The following is a 20719-nucleotide window of genomic DNA, read 5'->3' as shown; positions in this document are numbered from 1 at the left end:
TCTTTAAAACAATCTGGGTTGAAGATTTCTTTTTCAGGAGGTTTATTTTTTTTATTTTCATTATTTTTGTTCAAGGGCTTTCACATTACAATTTTCGTGTGCTTAAACATTATATGACTATTCAGATGATCTCATTCTTCTTGGTTGAGTTGTGGTAATTTGTGTTTTAAGAAACTGATCATTTCTTCTATGTTCTCAGCTTCGTGATTGTAAGATTGTTTTGTCGTATTCTTTTGTTAATTTTAAAAATAACTGTAGTATCTGTAGTGACATCTCTTTCATTCCAATATTGGTGATTTGTTTCTTTTTTTTCAGCATTGGTAGAAATTTATGTATTTTATGATTTTTTTTCAAGGAACCTCTTTTTTGTTTCATTGATATTTTTTTCCTCTCCTGTTTTCTTGGTTTTGGTTTCATTACTTCTTACTGTTATTTTTATTATTTCCTTCCTATTGCTGGTTTTAGGTTTACTTTATCCTTCTTTTTCTAGTGTAAGGTAGGTAAGTCCTTTTTTCTTTCTTTCTTTTTATGATTTTTTTTTAATTTTTAAATAATCTTTACACCCAACATTGGGCTTAAACTCACAAACCTGAGTTCAAGACTTGAATGCTCTACTGACTGAGCCAGTGAAGCGTCCCCTCCTTATTTCTAACGTAAGCATCAGTGCTCTAAATTTCACTGCCAGCACTGTTTTAAATACATGCCATATACCTAGGTATGGTATGCTGTACTTTCATTTATATTAAGTTCTTTCTATTTTTAAAATTTTATTAAAATTTCCTGTTTGACTTCTGGATCATTTAGAAATGTGTTGTTTAATTAACACATGCCTAGAGATTTTCTTTTTTGTCTTTATGCTATTTCTGGGTTTTTTTTGGATTTTAGTTAGAGAGTACACTCTGATTTCAATACTTTTAAATATATTGAGCTTCGTTTTATGACTCAAGATATGATATTTTTTTTGTAATGTTTATTGTTGAGAGAGAGAGAGAGAGAGAGAGAGAGAGAGAATGTGAGTGGGGGAAGGGCAGAGAGAGAGAGAGAGAGGGAGACACAGAATCCGAAGCAGGCTCCAGGCTCTGAGCTGTCAGCAGAGAGCCTGTCATGGGGCTTGAATTCAGGAATCTCAAGATCATGACCCGAACCGAAGTCAGACACTTAACCGACTAAGCCACCCAGGCACACCAAGATATGGTCTGTCTTAATGTTCCAGGGGGCACTTGAGAAAAATTCGTATTTTGTTGTCATTGAATGTTCTAAATATGTCATTCTGGTCCTGTTTGTGGTGTTCATATCTTCTGTAGCCTTGCTGATTTTCCATCTTGTAGTTCTATCAGTTTCTGAGAGGGAGGTGTTGAAGTCCCTAACTGTGGATTTATTAATTTCTCCTTCTGCTTTATCAGTTTCTGCTTCATGTACTTTTAGACTGTGTTATTTGGTGTGGGTATATTTGGGATTATTATGTCTTCCTGCTGGATTGGTCTCTTCCCTTATGTAACATCCTTATGTTTTCCTTTGTCTCTAGGAATTTTCTTTAGTTTGAAGTCTCTTTTACCAGAGATTTATATAGTTACTCCTCCTCCTTTTTTAAATTAATGTTGCATGATATATCTTTCTTCATCCTTTTACTTTCAACATCTTTATGGTATTACGTTTGAAATGACTTTCTTTGAATCAACATATAGTGTCTCATGTTTTTTAATTCACTCTGCCAATCTCTTGTCTTTTGATTGTTGTATGTAGACCATGTATATTTCAGGTAATTAATAATATGTCAATTCTTAAGTCTGCCATTTTGTTATTTGCTTTCTTTAGTTCTTCTTGTTCTCATTTCTCTTTCCCTTTTCTTGACTTTCTGTGTTATTTGAACATTTTGTACGATTACATGTTAATTTATTTCTGGTACTTTTGAGTGGTTCTTTATGTTGTGGGTTGATCTATGTATCATCTATTCCATCTATGAATGAATGAGCTTGTTACAGCCTATTAGTATTTACAATATTCCCAAGTTTCTTTTTAGTTTATTTATGTTAAGAAAGAGAGCGTGTACTCACAAGTGAGAGGGGGAGGAGCAGAGAGAGAGAGAATCCCAAGCAGACTCTGCACTTCTCAGCACAGAGCCTGATGCAAGGCTTGATCCCACAAACCGTGAGATCATGGCCCAAACCGAAATCAGGAGTTGTACACTTAACTGACTGAGCCACCCAGTCGCCCCCAGTCTTCCGCACTTTTACATATCATTCTCGTGAGTATCAAATGGTATTATAATTTTTGTTTTAATCAATAAGTATGATTTATAAAACTCACGAGGGCAAGGCCAATGTGTTGTACATCCTCAGTTCTTTTGGTCATTGTTTTGTTCTGATGCTCCAAGATTCTTTTATTGCTCCCTGTTTGTGGAATGTCTTTACCCAATCTTTAAAAGTACATGTGCTAGTGACAAATTCTTTTAGTTTTCTTCTTCATCTGAGCATGCTTTTGTTTGCCGTTCATTCCTGCATGATAGCTGACCAAGTACAGAATTTGTGATAGATGGTTCTTTCTGCATGTATGATTTACTTCCTTGTATCTTTCATAGTTTTATTAGCGAAATCCACTGACCTATCACTTGGTGTTTCCCCACAGGTAATGCATCATTTCTCCTCGGTTACTTTCTAGACTTTTTTCTTTGTCCTTCGTTCCCTGAAATTTAATTATGATGTGTCTTGGTGTGGATTTCTTTGGGTCTATCCTTTTCAGAGTTGCTGAGTGTTATGAATGTGCCGATTTTTGTTGTCTTCCACATTTAGGACATTTTCAGCCATTATTTCTTTGATTAGTTTCTCTGCTCCATTCTGTTTCTTTTTTTCTGAATATGTTGAGATGAACGGTATATTTCTTATTGATATCCCACAGGTCCCCGGGGCTCTATTCGTTTTTTTTTTTTTTTCCCTCAGTCTGTTTTCTCTCTGTTGTTCAGATTGCATGAATTCCATTGAGTTGTCCTGAAGTTCACGGATTCTTATCTTCTGTCATTTCTACTCTGTGAGGTTTTTTTTTTTCCCTTTGCTTTTGTAGCTTTCATTTATATAATTTCCATTTGGTTCTTTTTTATAACTTCTACTTTGATGTTTTTTTTTTTCATATATTCCTAGAGAATTTGTAATTTATCTTGAAGTATTTTTATGATGGTTGATTTAAAACCTCTGTCAGATAATTATATCTGATTAATTCCAGTGTCGGCATTGGTTGGTTGTCTTTTCTCATGCAAGGATTTATTTATTTATTTATTTACTTACTTACTTATTTGGGTTCTTGACATGACAAATCATTTTCATTTGTTGTTTGGACATTTTTGTTCTTTCGTTAGAATACTTTAGGATCCTATATAAATCGTTTATTTTAGCAGAAAGTCAACCTGTTTGTATTTAGCCTGCAGTTCCAGGTCTAATTTGTGGCTATGTTTCCATTGACGGCTTAAATTTCAAAGTCTTTGCCATGTTATTTTAATCTCTTTGACTTATCTCATGCTTCTTGGGTTCCCAGGGGCCCCTGATGGTTCTGGCTGAGGAAGCAAAGTGGGATCCTTCAGGCTGGATCTTTGCTTGTCTTGAGGTACGACAACACAGCCACAGGGCCTATAGGAGTAACAAGGCTTCCCGAGCCAGAAGTTTCTAACACATGACTCGCCTAAAGTGCCCCCTAGATGCTCCCCTGTCTCTGGGCAGAGGACGGGAATTTTAGGCTCTCAGCGACAGACTTCCGATGCCCTGCTGTGTGCGTGGTTAGCTCTCCTGATGGTCCTTGCCATCCCCCTGGTGTCCCCAGCGTGAAGGGGGGTTTCAAGCTTGCAGAGCCTTCTCTGGCCAGGTGCTTGTCTGACGGGATCTTTTCCTCTGAGGCGGACCTGGAGTGTTTCCCAGGCTGGGCTTCTTCTTGTGTTGGAATCCCTCTACAGGTGCCCTCTGGAGGGGCGTTACAGGCCTGTGGGGACAAGGAGACTTCCAGAACCAGGCTGCTTGTGTGGTGTCTCTTGCTTGCCCCGCATGGCAGCCTTGGCGTCTCCACCAGAAGGACAGTGCTTCTTCCAACCCAACTACCTTGCTGCTCGGGCCTGGCTCACCTCGTATTCATTCTGGTTCCACCGGGGGAAGGCGTGGCCCTCCCCAGCTGCCTTCCGGTGCCGGGTGGGGGGTTCCGGAAATGCCGAGCTTGGGTCGCCCCCTGCGTTGGGTACTGGTTGTGTTCCTCCTCCAGTTTTCAGGTCCCAAAGCAGTTCCCGTCAGTTCTTACCAATGATTAGAAATCTCCTGTAGTGACCTCTTGTTGTGTCCAGGACGGGGAACGGGCACAAATTTAGATGCATGCCACCTTGTCTCGTTCAGGAACCCAGGATCTGTTTTATAATTTTATAGTATCTCCGGGGAGACGTGTTAATAAAGGAGGTCGTGGAGGCAAGTGGAAAACTCCGCAGCAGACAGAAGGAAATGGGGTGGAGCCCTCTTTCTCTGATGCCGTAGGAAACCGACTAGGTGCTCTATCCGTCTGTGAGCGAGCACAATTTCTGTTCCATCTGCTTTTAAGCCTTGCATGTCTTCATTAATTCTGTACACAGATGGATGTGCATCATGGTAAACGTACTACGTTTTGTTCGTTCTTGTAGGCCACCGCTCTGCTTTTGGCCTGCCTTGAGATGTAAGCCCTGTAGGAAAGAATTTTATTGTAAAATTTGGATTATTATTTAGCAGTGGATGAATTGATGGAACAATAAAAGGGGCTAATGGTGATAACTTAATAGAGCTGACAAAATTTTATATATGCATATGAAGAGAGATCTTCACATATAATGTTATTCCCAGCCCCTTGTGGCACTCTGAGTGCTTTGATTTGAATTGTATGTAAAAGAATTATTTTATTATGATAGTTAAACTGTAGTATAATTACATGTGTGCACAAGGAATCTATTAATCCAGTGGCCTCAATCCCTTTGGGAAGAAAATATCAGCTTTTCTGTTTCTAATTTTTATCTCATTGTCCTTTAATTTATATTTTGTGCATAGTTTTAAATGCCACGATTTATTCGACTAGTAATACAGCCAGAACATTTTAAACTTTTATAATTTGGGGCCCTGATAGGGTGCTGTAAGGCAAAACTACTTTGGAGGTTAGTGATTCAGGGAGCAGAAAAATTTTAAATTTGACTGCATAAAAAGGTACTTAATCTGGGCGAGTTCACCCTCAAATCTTTCAGTTCCAAGAGAGAGAGGCAGGTGAGTAAAATACTTATGTTTGCATGAGTTTGAAAAGCACACATCAGGCTTAGAGCCTCAGAGAAAGAAACATTTTTGAAGTCCTGCGGGAGAGAAGGAAATCTGGCCCAACAGGGATAGGATGTGGATCTGGGGTGTGAGAGAACACAGCATTTGCAGGATTTCATAGGAAAGGCCGCTGTTGTCTTTCCTACTGGGTTCTCCCCTGTCTTTATTTTTATTTATTTTTGATTTTTTTAAATGTTTATTCATTTTTGAGAGAGACAGCATGTGAGCAGGGGAGGGGCAGAGAGAGGGAGACACAGAATCGGAAGCAGGCTCCAGGCTCTGAGCTGACAGCACAGAGCCTGAGGCAGGGCTTGAACTCATGAGCTGTAAGATCATGACCTGAGCCGAAGTCGGACACCCAACCAACTGAGCAACCCAGGCGCCCCTCACCTGTCTTTAAAATTTACTTCTCTTTTCTCCAGCTGTACTTCCTAAATTCCTTACCTTGCTTTACTCTTTCTTTTGGTATAGCATGGGTCACCTGCTATCATACTATGGTGTAATCGTCTTCATGTCTATTGTGGGTAGTCTGTCTTCCCTAAGAGACAGTGTCTGTTCCATGAGGGAAAGAGTCTGCCTGCTTTGCTCAATGATGTAAACTGGACGCCTACAAACAGTGCCTGGGTAAAGTGGGAATTCACTAAATGTTTATTAAATGACCAATAGCAGAGAACTGGACTGGCCTACAACTTTTAGGATTTAGTGATCGTTATTAGCTTTTGTAGCTAAAATGTCCTGCAGTTAACGTTACAAGGTTAGGACCCTTTTCTGTTTCTCTGCATAAACATAAACTACATCTGGAGGTGAAGTTTTAGACCCAATATGCTACCTACAGTACAATATTTAAAAAAGAAAACTGTATTTGTTGATTTCTTTATTCAAAATAGAAGCCTATTCCCTTAAATAAATTTGCTTGCTTTTACTATTTTTTATGGAGGTACAGTTGACATGTAACAATTACATTAGCTTCAGGGGTACAGCATAAGGAGCATAAGGATTCGATATCTGTATGTATTGTGATCACCATAATAAGCCTAGTCAACAGTCACCACCGTACGTGGTTACAGAAATTTTTGTGTGTGCAATGAGAACTCTTAGAGTTTGTCTTAGCCAGTTGGAAATATGCAATAAGCATATTCCTTTTCTGGGAGCGCAATTGAGACGAGTGGCTCTGAGTGCTAGAATCGAAGAATTGTGTTTAAACAGTTGAGTCGTGTAAGAATTCTTGTAGCCAATTCACGGAGAGCTGTCACCGAGGCTCGCCTGGCTCCTGTCATGCTGGCTTGGCATGCAAATGTGAACCTGTTTTTAAAACCTATGTTATCTTTCCCATTTGTCCCTGCCTTGCTTTCTCAATGTTGTTCATTGCTCCATTTGTCTTTCCTATCTTTGCTGTCCAAACAGGTTATGGTTCTTGCAGAAGCTTTCTGAGTAGCAGAGTCAAGTCTGGATGCCCAGGGGGCATTTTGGAAAGATGCCGGGGCGCAGTCATCTCACTATTAGAGTTATATTTTCAGGGGATTAAAGGCTTTTCAGTTTCAAGAGACTTTAAATATGACTATTATCTTAGGAGTGGACAGTGTTCATTTATTTGATTTGCAACTAACTGACCATCTGCTGGGAGTAAGACAATGAAGGGACGGGAGACAGGAGTGGATTCAAGAGAGAGTGAGACACTCTTAGGGAGGATGGACGGATTTGGGGGAGGGAGGCATGACTTTTGTTTAGGTTTTGTGCAGGGCTGGCTCTATGAGGACAGGAGTTGTTTTCATTTTATTCCTACTCATCCACTGTGCTTTACAGTGTATGTCTTAATGTAAGTGTTGAAAGAGCCTGGTGACTTAGCACTCGTCCTCACCAGCCCGGATAAATGCGTTGGTTCTGGCATTAGATACAGTCTAGCCGAGGCTCTTGTGTGTACTCATTTCTGTGATTTGCTAAAGTAACCGAACATTTTTGACGGTTTCTGGTACAAAGTTGATGAGATACAGGGAAATTGAGTTCAGATGCATTTGGACAAAACCTTAACTGATCTCCTCTCTCCTCTTTCTCATCTTTCATTTACTCTTCCAAGTGCGTGGATGCTTTCTTGACTCTTAATGTCTGCCTCGCTTCTTTGAGGCAGTCAAGCCCTGATGCTCTGCCTACACATCTCACGTGCTTTGCTTCTCTTGGCTTGACGGAGCCCTCCTTGATCTTCTTGTAGGATGTCATAACACTCTTCCAACTTGCTTCCCGGCCGCTTCTTTTTCTCTGCCAGTCACACCCACAACCCTCCAAACCGGGTTCGTGTTGCCTTGTTCCAATTCCGGACATACTGCTCTCTTGCACTAAAATCCCCTGGTTTCCTGTTGCCTTGTAGAGTAAGTACAAACTCTCCAAACTGACATATGTGATCCTCCGCAATGCATAAGCAATGCCCGCGTGGTTTTCGTTGTTAATGTGGAGAGCATATTAGGAGAGCATACTAGTGACAGCTATTATACGTCTGTTAAAAATGTGAGCATTTCTTGTACTTGGGTCCAATTTGATTATTTACTGACACCTTATAATGCTTTACACATTAACAGCTCAGTTCACTTTGCGTTAAGAGCCCAAGAGGTAGGGGATACTTAGGTCACAACATGATTTTAAATGAACACATATTCCGTCTTCTAGTTTTGTGCCTATCAGTATCCATCAACCCTTCACAACCCCACGGTGAAGCCACCAGTCCAAGAAGCTCCCTCGTTCTCACATCCAGACGTCTCCTCGCCATCGTTTAATTCGCTGTAGTGCTTTGGTTAACGTCACCTGCTATGCTGACTGTTCTCTACCATTTGGTACAGTAACTTGTATGTGTATGCCCCCCACTCTTTCTCCAGAACTTGAGAGCAAACTTTTAGGGGATAGAGGTTTTCCAAACCTCTTTTTAGTTCTTACAGCGCCCATGATTGACTAACCTATGAGATCGGTGAATTTCAAGGATTTTTGTTTGCGTGTTTCTCTACCGTTCTTCCTCTAGCAGGGCCCGTTTCTTCAAATGTAATCTTACGTGGAAATCTGTAAAAGAAGAAGAAAATAGACACACTCCGGTTGGCAGGGGAGTGATTGTTATGTTCTTCCCAAATATCCCTTTTCCGCCTGCCCCTTGCTGACTCTACAGAACACCCATGGCTCCGCTCAATCTTGTCTGAAAAATACAGTGTTCATTTCATATGTCATGGTCAAGCTGCGAGAAACCTTTTCATATCGTCACCTCAGTTATTTATCTCAAGTATCTCGGAATTTGTGCGGGGAATAAACTTTGTGAGAGACAAATATGTGAAGATGTCTGTGGGCTAGTGGTGAACTTATGTTTTATACAGTTTCATTGTCCATTTATTACCAAACTTCACCCCTTGTAAATACCATCCTCTCTGTTGGAAATGCTTAGAAATGGAAGAATAGGAAGTTACGTGGGTAACACAATAGAATTAGAGGTTTTCAGCAGTAAATGACTGAGAAAGGAAGTGCATGCAGGTTTTTCTCTGACTTGCCTGCCTTTTAAAAGAAGAAAGCTGACATTTTGCATGAGTGCTGGAGAAAGGGGTGGTTCAAGATTGGTTTGGGGCATTCTGTTGTGTTCTGAAAGGTTTGGGTCATCACAGCTAGAGTCAGAAGCAGGACCCAGATAAAATAATGCTGGCCATGACGCAAGAGTTTGGTTTTGTTGGGCAGCGTTCCTGTACATGTGGGAAAGATTTCTTTGCAGGACGAGGAGGATTGACTTGAGTTCTGATCTGAAGATGTGCCAAGTTTTGCTCATCTCTAGAGCTATTTCAAATTAATGAGTAAGGGCAAAGAATACTTGAATACAAAGGCGAATTTCAGAAAAGGAAGAGAGAAGAGGAAAGGGGAGTATAAGGAAAATGTTAGATAGTATTTGCTCTTATGGTATAAAATTTAAGCAATAGATTGAGGTCTCTACCTTTTTATTTCCCCTCTGTCAGGATGTTGGATGGAGTAATTCTTATGGTCTGCTGTCGAGGAATGCCTGCCAAAGCCCTTATGCTGCTGCGGAAACAGTCTGGCAATCCCACTGCCCTCTGCGGCCGGCCGGAAGAGATCGGCCCTAATCCCATGTTGTTTAGTGGCAGTTGGACAAGCTGAGCTCCCCTAATCCAGTCACCTTTCTCCGGCAGGAGACCAAGTGTAGAAGGAGCAGGGTGTTACGATTCAGTGGCCTAGGAGGGAGTATTTGCAAGGCCAACTCTCTGACAATTACTGACAGAGATAATTACTCATCGGTTCTAAAAGAAGGGGAAAGCCACATCTCTTTCCTCCGATTCATGTGTGTTCATGAATCTAACCTCCCGATCCACTCTGTGTCTTTGTGGACAGGAAGAGAAGAAGATTGTCAGGAGACCCCGGGATGGGATAAAAAGCAAACCAGTATTATGGCCTCCTGGTTGTTTCCAGTGGTTATGATGCATGAGTTTGCTGTGGGTTCCCAAGGAGACAGATGACCCTGAGCCAATTTTCCCCGGTAGGGTGCTGGCAGGGCGAGGACACAGCAGCAGAGAGGTTGGGGGGATACAGCAGGGGGCACAGCTGTGGGGGTAGAGAAAGAATCAAGCCCGAGTATTTTCCCTGGTAAATACACTAGACAGTAGGGTGCCCTCACTTGTGAATGTCCTGGAAAATCACAAGGGTGCCCCACAGGGAGCCACTTGCCACTCGAGGGAATTCAAGGTTAGCTCCTGTTGGCAGTGAGGAGGCTACAGCGACACCGTGAAAGCCAGTGATGTCAGAACTTGACCATCTCTCCTCATCTCTATCCCCTTCCAACATGGCCCAGAGAGATGGTGATCCAGAAGCGGGAGGGGGAAGAAACCTTGGAGAAATTGACCCCATTTGCTTCCCCCTGGTAGGTCCCACGAGCCACAGAGGGGCGGAGGAAAACATTAAACGGGTTGAGTGTGAAATGGAGTTGAAAGTGGACTCGAATGGACTTTTGAGACCAAGAATAACTAAAACCTATGAGACGCGTCCGTGATGATGCCACCAGGAGGAGTTCAGTGCTACATGGTTGAGAACGGCCACCGGAGAAGGATAACACCGTGACGTGTTGGAATCTGCCCTGATCTGAGTGTTTGTGTTCCTCCCAATTTCTCATGTTGAAATCCTAAACCCCAGAAAGTAACAAATAGCAGCAGTAAGTGGGGCCTCTGGGAGGTGTTAAGTCATGAGACTCCAGCAGTTGCTGGAGTCCTCATAATGGGATCAGTGCTCTTCTAAAAGAGACCCCACAGGGCTCCCTGGCTCCTTCCACCACATGGGGACACAGGGAGAAGTCTGTGACTTCCCTGCCATGGCCTCCCCTGGCCAGGATGTCGAAAAATATTTGTGCTGGTTGTAAGTCTGTGGTGTCTTGTTATAGCGGCTCAAATCTACGAATACGGTAGCCTACCAAGTTTTAGACGGCTCGGTAAGCCTCGTACTGTGAGGGCACATCACAGCTTCATGGTGCTTACATTGTCTGTTCAAACATGGTGTGTGGCTGACTTTCGGAGAGTCCTGAGAGTTCCCTCTTTCTGGTAGCAGGGCCAGCAGGATGCGTAATTATCTAATTCTTTGATTCTGGTCATTTGACCTGTAATAATTTACTGTGAACCTCAAGGAAGCCGTTAACGGTCCTGTTTCTAATGCTAGCTTCTGCTATTCGTGACAAATTTTAACAGGAACTGTTCAATGGTGGTGATGGATCTTCTTTGGATTCTCTACTAAATGAAAATGAGACACTTTGACGAATTGCGTTTTTTGATTTTGACATCTCGGAGGAGTCCATTTTTATTTTTTTAAGATGAGACCCATTACACCCGTGCGTGCATTAAAAAGCTATAACACTAAGAGGAGCTTGCTGCGGGACGGATCATTAGGGACCCTTCCAGAAATAGATGGGACGGATACGGGCTTAGCAGTTGCTGTCGTAGACGATTCGGCACTTCAGAAGCTTGAGGTAACTGTCAATCTTATGTGAATCCCTGCGTAGGCAGTGGAGCAGGTTATAAAAAGCAAACAGGCGAGAGTCTTCATCAGCCATCTGCAGGGACGGGAGTCCGGACCAGACGGAGTAGACCTCGTTTTCTCTGACTCCGGGATGAACCTAGTCACCAAAAAGATAGCAACTTAGTATTACTAGTAGTCGCTTGTCTGCGTTCCTTCCCGTTGTCAAACGAAGATTTGGGGAAGAGACATGAGCGTCAACGCTCTCTAGAGGGAGGCGTAGATTACTGAGCTGGTGTATCAGAGATCTGTTAATAGTCTGAGCAGTAGAAGCAGAATTCAGATGTAGGTTTTCTAACATGGATGTGATCACAGAAGAAGCATTTCTGCCCAGGAGTAAAGAGAGAGAGAACCACAAAGCTGGTGTATATTGAGAGAGATTTAGTCGCAGTGGAGCTGCACCCTACGTATATATGAGTGTGACCAAGGGACAGTGGAGGGGTGGCTTCAGATCTCTTCCTTGAGGATATCTTTCGTGTCCTGAACCTTGTCTCTCGTGTTTCTTTGTTCCAGATTTCTTCTGATACGTCACCATAATTACATTTATCTATTTCCCGCTTCACACCGATTCTCTTCTCCGTGTAGCATATGGACGACAGACCTCAGAAATGATAGGGATTGCGCCTGATGCCTTAAGGTGCAGGGCATCTAGTGCTGACTGTCCCTAAGAGGATCTGCTGAAATAGGAGACAGTCACAGTCCACCCAGGACCGATAACCCCCAAATGTCTATAAGTAGTAGCCGTCTGCTTTTGAGGTCTCTTGGGGGGGACATGCTGTGGAAGGTGCCCGTGAGAAAGAGTGAGGGTGCCAGCGGCACGCCCTTCGAGGGCAGGGGTCAGTGGTAGGCTGGGGAGCCTGACAGTGATAACAAAAAGACATGGAGGGACGTGAGGGTGGGGCCCCATGGTGTCTGCTCCCCGGGCCGCTGCAAGCCGAGAATGCCCCGAGGACCCGGAGACCGAGTTGCCTGCTTGGCCACCAGGCAAGCTTGAGAGCTGCCGGGTACAAGTGCCGGATAACCATAGACCCTGATCTGCTGAACTGTCACCTGCAGAGTAAGACTATTTTCAGGCTGGGATTCTCTCCTGGAAGTTAAAGTGTGTGTGTAGCGTGTAGTGTATGGTTGTGTTGCCTTGCGTCTTAGGTTTAATTTTGGTGCTTGGGCTCTAAGACGAAATTCACCATGCAGGGGACAATGATATGCCTAAGAATAAATAAGTCATTAAACTAAAGTGTTCTAGAACAGTGTAGTGACTTCAGAAAGTAATGAAGCAAATAATTTGAAAACCCAGGTGTTTATTTCATGTCTCAAGGTGGAAACGTGCTGTAGGCTTCTCCCTGGAAACTGACAAAAAGGACACGTGATGACGTGTACTTTGTACAAAACAAGGGACGTAGAAAATCACTCCTGTTATTCTTAAAGTCCTGTCTTTTTCTTGAGATGTGACACTGTCTGAGAACTTCATAAAGCTGTTCGGATGTTAACTCATTCGTGTTGAAAACATCCCATCTGATTGGAGATCTATATTGCAAATACTAACTCCATGTAAATTTGACATTAGTAGAAGAGATGAAATGCATGAGTTTTAATTTTGGGGCCTGCAATGGGCTCCGATTTTGAAGCTCCCCCCCCGCCCCACCCCCAAATTTAGGAAGAGACCACTTTCTGCAAGTTACAAAACAAAGAAAATGCCAGAAAAGAAACACTCCTGTCTTTTGTGACCCACGGAAATCTAGTGCTCGTGAGGCAGCATTGATGCCCTGACCCCATCTTTTCAATCTCCTCTCTGTGACAAATATGTGCAGTGGGGTGGGGCTGGGGTAGTGGCACGAAACACCATCTAATCTGATTTTGATTTTCTCTTTTCTCCCTTCCCTTTGTCCTCCTTTGGGGTGGGGAGAAAAGAGAAAGAACCCAACCAGGATTTCAGTAGCAGGTGTCCTGGGATACTTTGAGGAAAATGTTTATCTTGCAGATTCTGTTCTCTATAGGTTTCTTCTCCTGGGACATATTGTAAACCCTGGTGCCCAGGACGAGGAAAGCCTTTGGTGGATTCCTGTGTTGTGTGTGTGTGGGGGGGGGGGGGGGGGGGGAGTGGGGGGGGGAAGGCTTCACCTGTCAGATATCACGGTAGCATCCTAAGGTTCACTAACAATAGAATCCGCCAGTATGAATTACTAGAGTCTTGCTTTATTTCATAGTCGTCGAAGATAGAAAGTGCCTCGACTTTGGTCTTGCCCAGTGAGGTATTTAGAACTCACTTCCCACCATGGAGGTCACCTCTTTCATTAGTGAGAAAAACAAGGAAGCTCCGGGAGGCTGCTCACCTGGTGCACTATCTTCTCCATGCCCTCTAGAAGCCTCCTGTTTTGCTCCTCGATCTCAATGGCTCTGGACAGAATAGCATCGGGGGCTTCGTGCAGTCCTCGCACTTCCGTGACGAGGTGATACAGGGGGTCATTCCAGGACCGCAACACTCTGAGTATCACGTTCAGAAGGTCTTCGTGCTAAGCGACCACATGAAACAATCGCATTAAATAAATCATAACACCGTGGGTTTGGTTAGCTTGTGATTTCTGCTCCCAGAGGCTGCCCCGAATTATCTCTTTGTTCTTCGTGTGTGCGCGGAAAATATTCTGTAGGTGCTTAAAGTTGTAAACATAAAAAGCTGAAGCTATTGGCTTAAACTTTGTTAAAATTAGAAAGCAATCTGGCTGATTTGAATAACTGCTTCATCTAGTGAGGCTTCTAGTTTATAGCATGAAGGATTTTGTTTTCCCTCGGAAATTCTACCATCCGCGCACTCAGTGAGTCCTTTTATGTTTGACAGCTTTGCTGGTCCCAAAAGAGGTTTGCTGGCACTCGGTACGCACCTGTAGTACCTGACTCAGGAAAGACGGATTCCACCAGTGTCTCTGACAGAGGGCCCGAGTCATTTTCATCCAGCGACTCATTCATCCGAATGGCTCAAATCATTCTTTAATGTATTCGTTTGTGATTTGTAATTTTTACTCCATGATATCAGAACAAAGAGCAAAGAAGACAGGGCATTCGTACATATGCTGTCCTCAATCTAGACCAACCCCTGTCCCTCTCCTGCTACCAGAACAGTCTCTTCTGTTGACCCGCTCAGGTGAATAACAGGGCGTATGCCAGCTGGAGTCTGCAACGGAAGTCACAAGGGACGGTTGCCCCCTGTGGATCCCACAGGAGAGCCTTAGGAGAGGGTCGTCTCTGATATAAAATACTTGCTTCCCTGAGGTCCATGAACTAAGCTAGTGTAAAAGAAGTGAGGAGTAGAGAAGAATCAAAGTGACAGTGCAATGGGAACGTGTCCTCAGATACGAAATGGAGGGCCAGGACGCACAGGGAATGGCCATCTGGTTTTGCTAAGGCCGTTGTAGCATCATGAGTAAGAGTGAGGGCTTAGAATCGGATGAAGTCTGGACTCACAGCTTACAACTCCTGTCGTTAGTCCAAATTCTGCAACCTCTCAGAGCCTCAGTTTCCTTACCTTGGCAAGTGTCCTCACAGTGCCCTGTGTTCTGGGATTGTTTTTGGTGAGGATTAAATACAGCGCATGTAAATTGCTCTGTGAAGTGCCTGGCAATGGAGTGGCCCTCAATAGATTTTAACCCCTCCTCCTTCTCCTTCACCCTTTCCTTCATTTTAAAGTTCTTTTTGAAAGTTTATTTGTCAATAGAGTGCAAACGTGGGAGGGGCAGAGAGAGAGGGAGAGAGAAGATTCCAAGCAGGCTCCTTGCTGAGAGCAGTGCTGTCACAGGGAGGGGCTCGATCTCATGACCTGAGCCGAAATCAAGGGTCGGTCGCTTAACTGACTGAGCCACCCAGGTACCTCATCCTTCATTTCATCACCACCACCACCGCTATTACTGAGCTTAGAGGACAGAAAGAATGCTGGTACCATTAACAAAGCTGCGAAGAGAATCAGATTGTATTAACGGGGGTATGTGTGTGAAAACATACATATTTTCTATGTTATTTGAAGATGCTTATTTGAAGTCACGTTAAGACTGTGACCGTGGCAGAGAATCAGAAAGGCGAGATGACAATGGTCAAAGAGTTGGGATGAATGGGGCTTCATATGCAGACTTTGTTGCCATCAGAACAGAGGCGATTTTCGCAGCCGTGAGAAACAATACATAACATTACAGGACAGAGGAGTCAGGGGAGAATGGAGAGGGAAGTAGGGGTCAGAGGAGTAGAAGCAGAATCAGAAGGAGAGCTTTCAAAATCGGCAAGACATGGCTCACCTGGGACAGTGCTCAGTGTTGTTAAGTGCTGCCAGTGTAGGAGCCAAGGGTATCGTGTAAAAGATACAACTGCACTTGCATTTCTTACATACCCATGATTTTGCAGACCTTCTGTTTTATGCATGGAAGTCCAATTTAGTGCAGGCTTTCATACAATATAATACATGCAACCCTGGGTCTAAGGCATCGGTTAAAATAATGGTGTTTGCATCCACAACTTACAGATTTTTTATTTTGCTGCTACAATCTTTTTTTTTTCTTAAGTTTATTTGTTTTAAGAGAGAGAGAGCAGGGGAGGGGAGGAGAGAGAGAATCCCACGTGGACTCCATGCTGTCAGCATGGAGCCAACGTGGGGCTTGAACTCATGATCCCTAAGATTTTGACTTGAGCCAAAATCAAGAGTCAGAAGCTTCACCGACTGAGCCACCCAGGCACCCTGCTGCTGCAATCTTGAGCCAGCATTTGGGTTTCACCAATGATTCTTCAATGACATACTGTCTTTTCTCTTTGATTGCTTTTCCTCCATATTTGTCTGTGTGTGCAATTAGCATTACCTACTGTAGCACTTCTAAGAACGTGTAGCATGGTGTTACCAGTGTACTGCCTCAGTGGTATTGGTGAGAAACACGGATAAAAGACTCACATGGATCTGTTGGGCTTGCTCCTTGTCCTCAGGGGTAGAGAGGGAGGAAGTGTGACAGCTGTTGATGGCCTTGGTAATGAACCCCCGGCCCTGGGCATACCTTTTATCCTGAAAGCCAGCAAGCAAATGCAATTAGTTATAGGTGTTTGAGCATCCGTTAAATGAGCCCATTACCAGAATATTAACACACTTGTTGTGTAATCTTTTATTTTAAATGAGAACTACATGAAAAACTGAAACCAGAGCATTGAGAAAGTCACCCTTTCTCTGCGTTTTATTTATTTTGTACGTGCATTTTTTTTTTAAGTGTAACTCTTCTAGTCCCACCTTCTTTCCTTCTTTGTGATTTACTTGTTTAATTTACCCTTTCCACAAATTACTACTTGGAAAACAAACACCAAAAAATACCAAAAATATGAAGCATTAAATATTTTGTCAAGTTTCCTTTTTCTTTAGTATTTGAGCCACTGTTCTAGCGCATATATACCTATATTTTGCCATTTAGTATCTTATTTACCGGGGGTCCAAGCCAATATGCACCCCCTAATAGGCATTATGAAATTATAACTTTTCTCTGCCTGATACAGTAAAAACTTGGATTACGAGTAACTTGTTCTGCAAATGTTCTGCAAGATGAGCAAACATTTCTAATGAATTTTAACTTGATACATGAGTGATGTCTTGCCATATGAGTCGTACATGACACTGGATGTCACATGATCACAACCAAGCCAATGGTTCTTGAAATTCGCTTTGATATACGAGTGCTCTGGATTACAAGCATGTCTCCGGAACAAATTATGCTTGCAAACCGAGGTTTTGCTGTATTTGAACCCCCACAACTATGCCTCACCATGTTCGTCCTAGATGCATAATACCATTTTGTTGATTGCGACCAAATGGTAAGTCAAAAAAACAGGGCATAAAATTTTAGGAAATATTAATCAATGGACTCAGAATAAAAAACACACACATGCACACACACCTAGCTAAGACATCGACATAAAAGTAATCTCTACGAAAAGTTGTGAAAATTAAGGAGATAACTGTGAAGATGTGAAAGACAAAAGATAGCCAGTCAAAAGTGGAGGAGGAAAGAAAAACCAGTGAGTGAAGAGAACTATGTGTATGTGTATGTATATATACATATATACAATGTATATATATATATTGTATCCATGTATATATACACATACATACAATATATATATATATTGTATCCATGTATATATACATATATATATTGTATACATACATACAAACACTGATCCTTATTCTTTATGGCGACCCTTTGATTTACTGAACCTCTCATAGGTATACTGTCTGCACCTTGATTGACCTAAGATCAAGAGTTAAGATACAACTAAGAGTTAAGATACAACTTTCAAAGTACTGTAATAAGAAAGAGAATAATTGTTTCTGATTCTAAACCAACCCTTCTATTCTAGTTCTAAACCTATACACTGGACATCTCAAAATAACACTTTATAGCATTGTGGGGTTTCAGAAGAGCTATCATTGTTTGTTTTCCTGACATGGATTCAGCTTAGTTTAACTTTGTTCGGTTAACTCCGTTCTGGGCAATGAGACTGTCATTTATTAGATATCTAGTATGATAGGTGAAGAATGCCTAGGGAGACCTGTACCCCACAGTCAAGGACAAGAAATCAGCATGCGTTCATTTTCTCAAACTCCACCTGAAAGTGCTTTTTGCCAGGTGTTGTTATGAAGGGATGTTTCCCCCAAAATTCAGTTGAAGTCCCGACCCCCAATGTACAGTATTTGAAGATATGGCCTTTATGGAGGTAAGGAAGGTTAAATGAAGTCATAACAGTGGAGTCCTGATTCAATAGGGATCAAGAAGAGACCTCAGGAGAATCCCCCACCTGTACCCTCTGCCACCACGAGGACAGGGAAAAGGCAAGCTGGGAAGATGTGTGCACTTCTCAGAACCTGAATGTGCTGGTGCCCTGATCTCACACTTCCAGCCTCCAGAACTGTCAGAAAATACATTTCTGTGGCTTAAGGCACCCAACCTATGGAATCCTGCGATGGCAGCCTAAGCTGGCTAATATAGGTGCTGAAATTTTTTAGGAAGTTTTTCTCAAGAAGGAGAATTAAAGGAAATTTTTATTTTTTTATTTACTTTTAAATGTTTCTTTGGGTGGGGGGGAGAGCAAATCCCAAGCAGGCTCTGCACTGTCAGCACAGAGCCAGACGTGGGGCTCCATCCCATGAAGCATGAGATCCTGACCTGAGCCAAAATCAAGAGTCAGACGCTTAACCGACTGAGCCACCAGGCACCCCTAAAGGAAATCTTAAAAGAGTTACTGTACTCTAAGAATTCTTGAGGTTTCATGAAACTGTCCCTTTCTTCTTGTTGCACATTTTGCTAACCAGTGGCTTTTTTTTTTTTTTTTAATCTAAAATGTGTGTGGTTCGATCAGGCTCTTGCACCTTTCTTTCTTTTTTTGTTTTAAAAAATTTTTTTTATCATTTATTTATTTTTGAGACAGAGAGAGACAGAGCATGAACAGGAGAGGGTCAGAGAGACAGGGAGACACAGAATCTGAAACAGGCTCCAGGCTCTGAGCTGTCAGCATAGAGCCCGACGCGGGGCTCGAACTCACGGACCGCGAGATCATGACCTGAGCTGAAGTCGGACGCCCAACCGACTGAGCCACCCAGGCGCCCCGCACCTTTCTTGTGTCAAGCGTAGGACAGCCCCTGCCTTCCCGGGAAGGCTCCTTCTGGGAAGAGGCAGTACTTACAAACTCGTTGAACATTTCCGAGGACAGGTTGTGGATGTAGTGAGACAGGATGACCGCGCGGTCGAACAGGTCCCGCAGGGACACCTGGCAGTTGACCGCCCCGCTGGGACAGATGGGCAGGGAGGCCACGCTCTTGCACAGGAGCAGGTCTGACAGCAGCAGCAGCAGGAACAGGAGTGACCCTGCTTACACAAAACCACGCACCGCTCTGAGGTGACCTGTGCGCCTGAGGCCATCACCGGCAACCCCGTCCCAGAAGCCTTCCCTCTCCCCGTCGCCCTTGGCACCTTCGGGTTCTGTAACAGCTGGGGCCGGGAACAACCCACACCTTCCACCGTGTGACTCGGGGTCTATAATTATATTTGCACAGATCACATAGTTTGAGAAGCGGGTTACTCCCCGCATCTTTCTGTCGCTCCCGGGAGTGCTTCTGCACTCGGCAAACATCGGGAGCTGAAATGAACTCCGAGCCGGGGTGTTTAAGTCATTGCTAGAAGTTAGTTCAACGTCTTGGGGGTTTCTGCAGATTTTCGGTAGTCGGGCTGTCTGGGAGGTTGTCGTTTTTTAACTCCGTGTTGACCAATACCTACATCTTAGACCCTGAAATAGCACACACAGCACATTGGATCTGTTTGTTTCGCTTTTGTGACTGATAAGGCTAAACATGATGGACAACTGCTAGTATCGCGTACGAAGAGAACCTAACACGAAGCGCTACGGTGGCCTCGATCTGCTAACTCACCTTAAGAACCCCCGTGCACTGGCTTGACACTTTGCCAAAAGCTTTGAATTTTTTTTTTTTAATTTGTGTTTCCCAGTAACCTTGTAAGAGCTTCGACCTTCATTATTATCATCAAATTACATTGATGAAGCAGAAGGCTTCGAGAGGTTAAGTGATTTTCCTCAAGTCCTATCATTAGCAGGTGGAGGGGGCTGGATGCCAGTATGATGGCTTTGACTCTGCCACGTGGCATCGCACACACCTGCGGGCTCTCCGGCTTCATCCCTGCAACTGGCCCGAGCCGCGGCCGCGATGGCTCAGGGCTTGCAAAGGTCTTTCCGTTACTTGGAAAGAACAGTACTCTGACTTTAATGCACGCTAACATTGTTTGTTAACAGAGAATGTAACGCACCACCTTTTAGCTGCAAAATAAAAGATACAAGTGTTGTCAAGTGAGTCCTGTAACAGACTTCTTATTTTTCAAAAAACGTGGTATTTCCAAAAAGTTTATTTTAGGTGCTTGATAGTCCTGTAACTTAGCTGAATGGATATTTTTATCTACAGGTGTAAAAAAAAAAGTGCTCTGCAGATAGAGAAATTGGAATACCAGTTCTCGGAAATTCATAACTTCATAGATACTATTTAACTCTGACCGCATTTATCTGTACATTTATCATCTGAAGCGTTCTCACAGTCCAAGAGGAGATAAAATAGATAAATGTTTTTGTTCTTCATTTCATAAAATGAGTTTTATGGTTGTTCCTAATTTTCTTTTTCTTGCAAATGTCAACCAAGAAAGTAAAGATGGTTAATTATTGCCAGGCTGTTTCTCTTTTTTAAATGTCATTTGGCCCAAACCCAGTTAACAGAGTATCATAAGACACAATTCTATCCTTGTCCATGTTATGGTTTCTGAGTTGAAAGTTGCACCAGGCTGACTTAGGTCGGCCAAACCGCGTAAGAGGCCTGAGAACCAAAAAAT

The 20719-nt window shown here is 43.1% G+C and overlaps 1 protein-coding gene across 1 annotated transcript; it reads right to left on the bottom strand.

The window, feature by feature from the left end:
* Positions 1-11232: 11232 nt before the first annotated feature.
* Positions 11233-19463, bottom strand: PRL (prolactin). The gene is made up of 5 exons (XM_019425224.2): positions 19256-19463; positions 19017-19198; positions 16246-16353; positions 13655-13834; positions 11233-11424 (listed from the first exon to the last, which is right to left on the bottom strand). Exons 1-5 carry the CDS (start codon positions 19461-19463, stop codon positions 11233-11235), a joined length of 870 nt encoding a protein of 289 aa, XP_019280769.2.
* Between the last annotated feature and the right edge of the window lie 1256 nt (positions 19464-20719).

This window comes from Panthera pardus, unplaced genomic scaffold (assembly GCF_024362965.1).
Source record: "Panthera pardus isolate Hobbes unplaced genomic scaffold, ASM2436296v1 HiC_scaffold_17, whole genome shotgun sequence".
NCBI classification, from domain to species: domain Eukaryota; kingdom Metazoa; phylum Chordata; class Mammalia; order Carnivora; family Felidae; genus Panthera; species Panthera pardus.
This window is presented reverse-complemented; position numbering and strand designations above follow the sequence as displayed.

Bases quoted from the DNA above. Each gene is read 5' to 3' on its own strand.
- PRL (XM_019425224.2), bottom strand. From the start codon at position 19,463: ATGTTTGCCGAGTGCAGAAGCACTCCCGGGAGCGACAGAAAGATGCGG. The intron at 16,354-19,016 runs GTAAGTACTGCC...GCTGGCTTTCAG, and splicing joins CGGAAATGTTCAACGAGTTT to GATAAAAGGTATGCCCAGGG. The intron at 11,425-13,654 runs GTGAGCAGCCTC...TTTGGTGACTAG, and splicing joins TGGAGAAGATAGTGCACCAG to GTTCATCCCGGAGTCAGAGA.